Source organism: Nipponia nippon, unplaced genomic scaffold, assembly GCF_047370975.1.
Source record: "Nipponia nippon isolate SJK-2023a ecotype South Korea unplaced genomic scaffold, ASM4737097v1 scaffold_1, whole genome shotgun sequence".
Lineage (NCBI taxonomy): Eukaryota > Metazoa > Chordata > Aves > Pelecaniformes > Threskiornithidae > Nipponia > Nipponia nippon.
In genome coordinates this window covers 141,564,534-141,575,205 of record NW_028262290.1, presented here as the reverse complement: position 1 = coordinate 141,575,205, position 10,672 = coordinate 141,564,534, and the positions used below count along the sequence as shown (strand labels likewise).

At 39.2% G+C, this 10,672-nt stretch overlaps 1 protein-coding gene and 1 long non-coding RNA gene across 5 annotated transcripts in view; both read right to left on the bottom strand.

Moving 5' to 3' along the window:
* Positions 1-1,332: 1,332 nt before the first annotated feature.
* On the bottom strand, positions 1,333-5,632 carry LOC148057643 (uncharacterized). Its single transcript, XR_015708290.1, has 3 exons — positions 5,130-5,632; positions 4,880-4,983; positions 1,333-2,750 (listed from the first exon to the last, which is right to left on the bottom strand). It is a non-coding gene; the product is annotated as an uncharacterized LOC148057643 (long non-coding RNA).
* Positions 5,633-6,502: 870 nt separating this feature from the next.
* PEX1 (peroxisomal biogenesis factor 1) overlaps positions 6,503-10,672 on the bottom strand; it is a 28,263-nt gene continuing 24,093 nt past the window's right edge. For all 4 annotated transcript variants that reach the window (XM_087774908.1, XM_087774916.1, XM_087774899.1 and 1 more), the window contains 4 exons: positions 9,859-10,089; positions 8,185-8,385; positions 7,703-7,833; positions 6,503-6,788 (listed from right to left, as the gene is read on the bottom strand). In XM_087774908.1, the coding sequence (XP_087631034.1) occupies positions 6,704-6,788; positions 7,703-7,833; positions 8,185-8,385; positions 9,859-10,089 (648 nt within the window). In that variant the 3' untranslated portion in view covers positions 6,503-6,703. The remainder of the gene's footprint in view (positions 6,789-7,702; positions 7,834-8,184; positions 8,386-9,858; positions 10,090-10,672) is intronic.

Here is a 10,672-nt window from a genome sequence, read left to right as displayed (position 1 = left end):
CTTTTCCACTGAGATATCATTCTTTACTAAACCTTTTCAACTAATTCAAGCTATTAAAGACTTTTGGAGACTAGTGTGTGACAGCACTGCTGAGAGATGCAAACTCTACCCTGGTTATCTCAGAGCAGCTGATACAATCCTGCCGCCGTTCGACATTACAGGAAGGCCACATACTTGGGAGTCTTACAAAAGCTCCACCAGCTGCTAGAGGGTACAGAGGGAGACTTTTTCACACTTCATTTCTATTAGTCTGACTTGCACTTGTGACCTGAATACCAGTAAACTGATTTAGCATTTCTTTACCAACCACTGTCTGAGCATCTGGAAGTATTTGATCCTAGATCGCGCTGCTGCATCACTGGAGCAGCATGCTAAGCCTTACTCAACAGAGTTTCGTTTCAGTGCAGCTATGACAGATTGTTACTGTTTGGCCTATTTTAGAAATGGGAAAACTAAAGCAATTGAGCCTTAAAGCAAGATTTGTACCATTCCAATCCTACTGTGCATATGCTAATCAAAGAGAGAAATAATCTGGTCTATGACTTGCTAAAAAACTAGAACAGATTATAGAACTAATGTTTCAAAATTTGTACCTGAGGCAAAACTGGGTATTAGTTAACAAATGCTAAACTTATCGTGTATTACAACAGCTTGCACTGAGGTCAAACACATTATCATCATGCCCAAGTCGCCATCTCCCTTGTGCTTCCGATGCAAAATATTTCACTTAACCCGTACTTACATCTGATGCCAAGGTCACGCTAACAGATGGCCCACTTTTACGAGAGGGCATATGAAGTGCAACGGAGACTCCACAAACCCCTCTAATGAAATGTATTGAAGGAGTGCTGATTTGAAAGGCCTCTGCCAAACCACCCTAGCTCCCCTGGCCAGGGTTCTCAAGTGGCAGCTGTAAATGGGTTATTCCCGAATTATGGCTGTGAGAGAGTGGAGTGAATTCCTACCTGTCAATTGACGTTGACAAATTGTAGTCCGGTCTCCCAGCTTCATTCCATAGGGTTAATGCTGCAAATACCAGCCTAACTCATGCAAGAAATTCTGTCCTGCTTCTGGTCTCTTCCAAGTTCCTGCATTGCTTACGATTTTGTGATTGCTATCTTAACTCCCTGGAAAGTAGGCTTCACTCCCACCCTACTATATGAGCTTAGGAGGTATTAAATAATAAACAGCCAGATCCTCATGCAATAATACAGCATGTATGTATTTTACTGTTTTCATAATAACTAGGAGCTATGAAATAAATTAGACAACAAGTAAAATGACAGATTAATAATATTTAAAAAGCCAACTATATATTGTTTCATTTTTTTTATATATATATATATGTATACACACACACCAGTTAACTGAGTAAAATACCGTGTGAAAAAATCAAATTCATACAATGCTTTTGTTTTGAAATTATATTTCAAAAGATTTGTTTGCTTTTGAGCTGGAGAAATTTGCTTTGCTTCCTTAATGCCAAAAGACGGGGAGGGAGAAACTCCCTGTATGATGTTAAAAGTAGATTGGTCCACACAAAATTTAGACTTTTTTGGGTGAACTAAAAGCCAAAGTACTTTTCAAACCCAATGTAAATCATAAAATTTGTGTGTTTTAACCAGGCTGCTAACTGTCATGCTTAAAATATCAGCAAGCAGAGTTCTAGCTGGTGACGCCCGTTATGAAACATACGGCTGATGTAATCTAAGCCTCAGCACACATGGCTTACCTTTTAGTTTCAAATGGGTTCGGAAATCTTTTCTATTTCTTCTCTTTGGAAATGGAACAAAGTTTGATTCCTTAAGAAGCAGAAGTTATACAATAAATACTTTGTGAAATTTTTACTGTAAAATAGAAATTCTGTTTCCCAAACAAACAACTAATGTGATTTACAGCAGAGTTGTGCTAACAGTAAAAGGACCTAACACATTGGGTGGTATTCAATGATGTCCCCAGTTCTTGGGAAAGCAAGTCTGGCAGATTTTGATCATTAGGAATTACCAAATTCCCTCAGCATTCAGACATATGAGCCTTTCAGTAGAGTTAATTGCACTGATTAAATTGGCATTTAGCAGAATTGACCCGCTATCTCATTTTTTTCCAGAAACTTTTTCCAGTCATCCACAGACTCAATCCAGAATTGTGGATTGCTTCAAAACGGGTACATTTTTCCAAGGCAGTGTTTGAAAAACTTATGAGCTTCACGGCTGTAAGAAGATAGCTTCAAACATAAATTGTTTTTAGAGTAAAAGCTGCCTAAACATTTTTTAAAGAAAAATTATGGGATAGTAGTGGAAACTGAGCTCCTATTAATAAAGAGAAATAATCCCTTGCATGTTAGGGTAAGTGTTTACATCTATATTTAACACTTGTTTCTTCAGAAGTCCCTCGACTACAGGGAAAGACTGGTTGGCAATTGAGAAAAGGTCAGTGACAGCTGACAACGTTGGTGACAACAGGAGTGAAAGGAAAAAGCTACCCCAGGTTATCAACCTTTTATACGGGCCGTAATATATACCCAGAAAAACTGACATCAGTATCACTTCAGGGAGGTGGGAACGACAGATGAGCTAGTAGGGAGGCACAGAATTTGCCTGTCTTTAGGTTGCTGGTTCACGCAGTGTTTCCTTGGTTCCTGACTTGATGGAGGAGACTGGAAACCAGCGGGCAAAAGGCTCAAACACGACACCCGCCGTTTGGCCGCTTGTGGTATCTTCATGAGCCGTTGCAGCTGAATCCCCGCTGCCCTACAGAACGTGAAACAAACGTCGTTGTTGGTCCCTTCTCACTCTCGGCGTACTTCATAATACCGGGCCTTGTGAAAGAGCCTCCACGGGCCGGCTGACGTTTCTTGCACAATGCTTTCATGGAAGGGGTTATCCCCCATTTAGCTATAGGCTTTATGCTCCCTGTAGATTGGACTTCTGCGCCTGTGTAACAGATCTTAGCCAGGCTTCAGTTAGATACTCTACTATCTTTTAAGATGAGATGTTAGTAGAATTCAGAATGTAACCGAAGATCACCCAACAGCAACTGGTTATTAATAGTGACCTACTATCTTGGATCAAATTATATTACCCACGGCAATAGTCAAGGTTATCTACATAGGGAGGCGTGTGTATGCGTATACACGCACACAGATGCGTGCAGACCCCCGGGTTAGCTCAGCACACTGCTGAAATTCCTTGCATGTAGAAAGGCAGAGCGCAGATTTGGAAAGCAGATTTGGAACCTCGGCTTCCTGGTTTTTAAGACCATTTTCCACGGCAGTATACCATCTAGTTTTGGTTGAGGACTGATAGGACCTCGACATACAGCCTAATGCAAGCATGCTTTCCTTTTTAACTTTACAATGTAATACTTGGCATTGAAGTATAGTATTCTAATTAAATGATTCCAAGTGTGAAGATAATTCCACAGATTATCCTACTGTCTTTAATTACGATTGGCCTCTGACTGGCCCTTTCAGGTTTAAGTACCAGTGCATTATGAGATTATCATTACTAGGAAGGTTAAATCATTCCCATTTTTAATCAATCTGGTACATCCATTATCTAGATATAAGTTAAAGAACAGATGCTACTACTAATTTGGACTAATCTGGATGCTTTTGTAATAGTTGAAGATTTGTTTACCAAACAGAAAAGATGTAATAAACCGCAATGTACTTTAAACAATTTTGGCAAGGAAAGAGCTAGAAGACCACCTTCTTATAGAAGCACCAGTCATAGAAAAGAACCTTTGACTGAAAAATCATTAAGTCAGTAGGTGGAAGAATAAGTGAAAAGCTCCTAGAGTTATCTGAGAAACTATAGGAACTAATCAAAGAAATTAAGTGGGCTGAAGTTTCAAATGCAAGTATTTGAACAGAAGATAATATAACATTTCTTAGGTTTGAGATGAAAATTATTTGGAATTTGAAGCTCAAGGAAGAGAAAAAAGTATTTTGAATGAGCTCGAAATGTCACTGGATGAATAATCATTGGGAAAAAAGATGACAAGAAACCGATAAACAAATAAACTACATCCTGAAGGCCAGAAAAAAACCCAGGAAGTTTTTGAGTTTTGACACAAAAACAGAGCAGAGTAACTAGTTACAGCTTGACAGCTGCTGCACTTCATTAACAGCATCCATGGGTTTTGCCCCTCTTCCGTTAAAGGATAAATTTCTTCAAAGTACCTTACATTTACCACCATGTAACTGTGAGTTACCATGGAGCATCGGACAGGGAATGACTTGCTCCTTTGCAGCAAATTGCTTATCTGTTCAACCCCTATTCGTATTCACTTCTACAGCCATTTGAAACAAGGTGAACAGGGAAAGAAATGACAGTATTATATAAGAAAGATGAACTCAAGGTTCGAGGTAAGCTAGGATATGGCTCTAATGCTAAATAACCATATATCCACTTGTAAAAAATAAATATGATGTTAATGACATAGTGGTATTGACAATAGTAGAGCTTTGTAGTAATGCAATAAGGATTTTCAGTTTCAAAACCTACTGAAGCAAGAGTTAAGCATAAGTAAAAAGCAATAGCTCAGCATAAATGAGAAAATCAGGGGTATTAACTGCTACAAGCTGAGACCTGTAGTGTATCAAGGCTTGTAGTGTGTACAGGCTTCACCTGTACCAGGCTGCAAGAATAAACATGCAAATCACACATTCTTTGGGTTATTTGCTGGCACTAGGAATAGGAACTACAAATAGACAGCAGTAAGCACTACAATCATACGATCAATATGATGTATTCTTCTAATTACTGACATAGCATGATACATTTCAATGAATGAAATAACAAATAGGAACACGTAGTGGGACCATATAATCAAACATTTAGGAACGGCTTGAGGAAGGCTGCTCCTACTGACGTACCTGAAGAAGCGATCAGAGGAAGCCTGGACATACTATCTGATCACAGAAAGGGTAATAATGCCCAATGGCCCAAAGCAATCCAGGTGGGAAAAGGCACATACCGGCTATGAAAGAGCACCAAAAAAATAAAAATCAATGTTTTCTAATTACCTCAGGAAGGAAGTAGTAGGGAAGGAGGATTAGTGAAAAACCAACCAAGCGAAACCCCCCAGTATTGGCAAAATGTTGTGAAAGGGTGGTATAGACTCACAGGAAACATCTTTAGTTGTCTTCCTTTCCTGCCCCTTCCTTCTTTCCCCTTCTGTTAAGACCTGCTTCGCTATATACCAGCTGAGGAAGACAGCTCTTTCACAGTCTTCACGTAAGACAGTAGTTGTGAATAATTTCAGGATGTGACATTAGAAAGCTTCCAAACATCAAAGACGTTTTTCAACAGTCTCCAAGAAGAAAAGATGGGGATAAGAAGATACAGTTGCTGTGAAATGCAACTTGATATTCTTCTGTATAATAAACTGGCAGAAAACAAGATACAATTATTTTCATAGAATCATAGAATTAAGGTTGGCAAAGACCCTTAAGATCATCGAGTCCAAATACTAACCTATCACTGCCAAGTCCACCACTAAACCATGTCCTCAAGCACCACGTCTACCCTTCTTTTAAATACCTCCAGGGATGGAGACTCAACCACTTCCCTGGGCAGCCTGTTCCAACGCCTGACTACCCTTTCGGTGAAGTTGTTTTTCCTAATATCCAGCCTAAACCTCCCCTGGCGCAGCTTGAGGCCGTTTCCTCTCGTCCTATCACTTGTTACTTGGAAGAAGAGACCAACACCCACCTTGCTACAACCTCCTTTCAGGTAGTTGTAGAGAGCAATACGATCTCCCCTCAGCCTCCTCTTCTCCAGACTAAACAACCCCAGCTCCCTCAGCTGCTCCTCATAAGACATGTGCTCCAGACCCTTCACCAGCTTCGTTGCCCTCCTCTGGACACGCTCCAGCACCTCCATGTCCTTCTTGTAGTGAGGGGCCCAAAACTGAACACAGTATTTGAGGTGCGGCCTCACCAATGCCAAATACAGGGGCACTATCACCTCCCTGGTCCTGCTGGCCACACTATTCCTGATACAAGCCAGGATGCCATTGGCCTTCTTGGCCAACATGAGCACACTGCTGGCTCATGTTCAGGCGGCTGTCAACCAACACCCCCAGGTCCTTTTCCGCCAGGCAGCTCTCCAGCCACTCCTCCCCAAGCCTGTAGCGTTGCATGGGGCTGTTGTGACCCAAGTGCAGGACCCGGCACTGAGCCTTGTTGAAAAAAATTTTGGTTTGTCTTAACTTTTTCTTTTGCTATAGTTGTTCCGGAAGTATTAGATTAGTTGCCTACCAATAAACATATCACGTTCTTCTCTAACACCTCTCCAAAGGCCATTAGAGAATGGCTTTATAGAATTTTTTAAAAACATTTCCACCATTAGATATTACAGTTTATTCAAGCAGAATCTATTTGTTGTGAGGAAATAAACAGGGATAGGAAATCATTGTTAGGTTTTGGCAACTATATTCATAAAAAGCAAAATTTTAAATTTTACGTGATAAACAACTGGACAGAACGTAACCGATGTTCTCTCAAAAATTTAATACCAATCTGAAGGAAGACAATTTTCTTCAAAATAAAATGTGACATAATTTTACAGCATGTAAGTTTAAAAGAAACTTATCTTCAACTGCTGTATTAACAAATCCATATGAATATAAATACTCTGATTTAATCACATTTGTCGTTTCCAATTACAGTTTAGCAATTACAAGCAAATACAAGTTACTAAGCTAGAGTCATTTTTTGTCCTGGTCTGAATGTTGAGCCAACTTGTCCTTTCCTCTTCTTGGGATTCTGAAAATTATTGTACCTGGAAGCAGAAAAAAATATTAGCAAATTCTTATGAAATGCCTTTGTTTGCATATGCCTCTTCAGATACACATACAGATGTTTATGTATATTTTTATGGAAATGAAGAGTGCCTGTCTCCTCGGACCTGGAGACCTGGAGGAGTTTTCATCCACAAACCTAACTCAGAGAGCTTTCTGCACTGCTTCCTCTTTTTTTTTATTTTTTATTTTAACTTTTTGGGGCTGTGGGGATGGGGCGGGGAAGTGGAACAAGGAACAGAAGTGGGCAGGGTAGTATAGACTCCTGGGAAGCATCTCTCACTCTCCTCCTTTCCTGTCCCTTACTTCCCTTGTTCCCCTGCTGTAAGACCTGCTTATCTATGTGTCAGCTGAGGAAGACAACTCCTAACAATCTTCATGTCAGAAGAAGCCGCTGGTGAGATCACAGAACATTCCAATGCCAGTTTCCAGCTTTTTAACTCCAGTCTTTTCCAAGTCTAAAGAGACACATTCTCCTTTTCTGCAGATTATTGCCTCTTCTCAAACACAGCAGCTACAAAGACCACTACAGAGAGTCAAAACCCAGCAATTTGAAAATACGAGGGGCTACTACTCCGTGGGAGCAGGAAAGACCTGCTCTAAGTCTCAGAGAATCGGTGCCTCTTTGTACTGGTGCAGCTCTGAACATAATACAAGGGTTTTCTGGTCTGGGATTAGAATTTCTATGTTGTACATTAATAAAAACAATAAAAGGCAACGCACTGGTAAAATATTTTGCATGTAATTTAATATTTCTGAAAAAAATTGCTGTCAGAAGCTATACAACTCTGACATTCCCCGCATTAAATAACTATTGTGTTTCTGATGAATAAGAAATGTGAAAAGGCCAAATCTCCACTGAATATACAACTACAAAAAAAAATTTAGTACTTACAGTTCAGTAAAATTCTTCCAGTCATCTTGGCTAATGGATGGTCTTATACCCTCAAGTGCAGTCATCAGATGGGACTGGGTAATAATTAAAGTGTTCTTGGCAAGCACTGACTGATTAAGGGTGCTGTCCTCCTTGAAAACAGAGCCATGAACAGACAATGAAAAATCACCACAGAAACAAAGACATAGTGCCACAAATATCAGTAACTCTGGAACTTCCTCATTACATGTACAGACAAATGTATTATAAATACAATCACAACTCCCCTGCCCCGCTCCAGTATTAATAACACAGAAAACACTATTTAGTTGTATCAATGTTAACATCTGGCTTATTTCTCCTCGAACTAGGTATCATTTATCTTTGCTATTTTTGTTACATTATATTTAATATTATTACAGAAATTATTTATTGAAATACCAAGAAGTGTGGGAAAACAATAGAAAAGTGTTAAGACTAAATGATTGAAAAAGCTGCCGTACTCCATTCTTGCTTCTGTAATTGGCTTTGATAGCACTGATTTCTGTCCTCAGGTGCTCCATTTGCTGCTCCTGGTTATTTTCCAGGGAGTCTTCTTGCGAAGCTGTTCTAAGCATTGAAGGCTGTGATGATGCTGTGTCTCTCTGAGTCACGCTGGTAAAATCATGAGTTATGGAGTTTGGTCCAGACAAACACAAAGAGCTCTAAATTGACCACAAAGAGAAATACATTAACTCATTATGGACCCAAAAGAGCAACTCCACCATTAAGGTTTAGCCTACAAATTTAATTCAGTATAAGCTTGCCCCCACTGGCAAAAAGAGTACTTTCTCTTAAAAATATATCACACACAACTTTTTGAACAGAAAGTTTAGGTTAATTTGCCACGGGGTTTGGGGGGAAAGTACAAATTTGAAAATAAAGCGTTGCATCTTTAGAAAAGGTCTAAATACTTTTGCAATGGCTATCTCAAAAAGAATAAAGGTCTAACAAGTCCATTGTTTTATTTACATATGAAAATCAGTGGTTCTGAAATCCGGGCAAGTTTATGTAGTTAGCTTTGGAGTGACTCATAATTTAAATATTCATCACCTCCAAATTCTCTGTGCACTTGATAAGTGTGAACTTTCAAGTTCAACAGCTTTAAGAGATCAAAGTCCTTGTAGCCTTGCTGAAAAACTTTCACAGTTAGAGGAAAATTGAAGTCTCTAAAGATACATTAATGGAACACTATCATCTGTAATGCAAGATAAACCACACAAAAGTACCTTAGCAGTCAGTAATTAGTTCTCCAATGTCAAGATAAGTTATGTTTGGCTTTAAGAATCAACGCAAGACAGTTTTTAAAACAATAGCCTAACAACTTTGATAACTAACCTGTAACAGCAACTCTACCACAGCTCTTGAAAATTAACGTCCCATGGATCACATGCAGACTCTGAAGTCACCATACGGAGCTCAGAGGCAGCATATTCTGTTTCGCTTACCCGGCAGCCAAGCGAGGCGAGCTGGCCAGCTGATCACTATGCAGGTGCCAGGTAGCCAACAAGCATATCCCTATCTGCAAGCTAGCCAGAAAATGTGCTGCTTTCTGTGCAATGTGATACTGCAACAACAGGAATTCTCCTTCTTAAGAGCAACGATGGAAGCTAAGGTTTACTTCTGTTTACTTCTGTCCCATGGTCAGGTTATTCCATTAATGCACACTCTACTGGAAACTGAAAAATGTTTGTTGATTCTTAAGATTATGACTTAATTCTTGAAAGCTGGGTGGTCATTGTTTAGTAATAAAACTGAGTTAAAAAAAACCCAAAAAACAAAACCACCAAAAAGTCGAAAACTGTTTTAGTATTAAACTTTGGAAGGCACAAGCCATTAGACCAGACAGTAAGACCTAATATGAATGCAGTTTGCTTGACTATAAGGTATTAAGCAGTATTTTGAGATTTTGATTTTAAAGTCCTGCAAAGTTGCAGAGAAGTCCATATTGTATTTTGTCAGATCACATCCTTCCATCTTCTTCCCCACCGTGGACCACAAGGTATAGGCTGAAGACAGTTTGAAGGACAAAGCAGTCATAATTGTATTTATAAAACCATATCATTTGCCTAGTTCAGTCTTTCTGCTTCACAACTGATAATATTTAGAAAATTCAAAATATTAAGCAAGTAACTTACCAGTTCTGAAGGAGTTCCATTTCCCAGCTCTGATTCATAAGAGCTTCCAAAATAAAGACGATACATGTTGGACCTTGGATCTTCAGGAAGCAAGTCAGACATGTCTAAAGAAATAAGAGATTGCTCTAGCCCTGCTTCTCCATCTATTGCTGAATCATCTGAGCCACTGCTGTGGTTTAGAAAAACCATGGAAGAAAGACTGAAGTCACTATCAGAACTCGAACCAAAATCCTGTGCCAAAGAACAGAACATCAGAAGCGTTAACTCATAACTAATTGCAATCTGAAATATATTAAAAAACTTCATATACAGTGCAAATGAAAGTATCAATTTACATTTGATTCTAGTAACCTGTCTTTCCCTGGGAGTATATTTCCAAATATTTTGCAAAGAAAATCCAATGCCTTTAAGCAGAACTTTCTGTCAACATGCTAGAAAAATAATTTGAGGAGACAATCTTAAGGTTTCATTTGTTTGCTTTGAACTGTCTCACTCACTCAGCAACAGCAAGTGTTGGGAAACTTCATGTACATTTTCTGTTGTAGAACTGTATCACTTCTGTCTCAGCCATTCCCTTCAGGCAATTTAGTATCTTCTGTAAAGTGCTCTAGGAGATTGTGGAGAGTCTCCTTCTACAGTGCCTAACTGCTGTACTCAGCGTTAGTCGACACATTTTAAGTGCTGATGCAGAAATCACAGTTGTTGGTTTAGACTGGTGTCTGCAAACCTTTTCGATTGTACACCCCTATCAGTAAAATATTTCTGAGCACTCTCCACCAAATATATGCATATTCATTTATTTGTAATTTATATA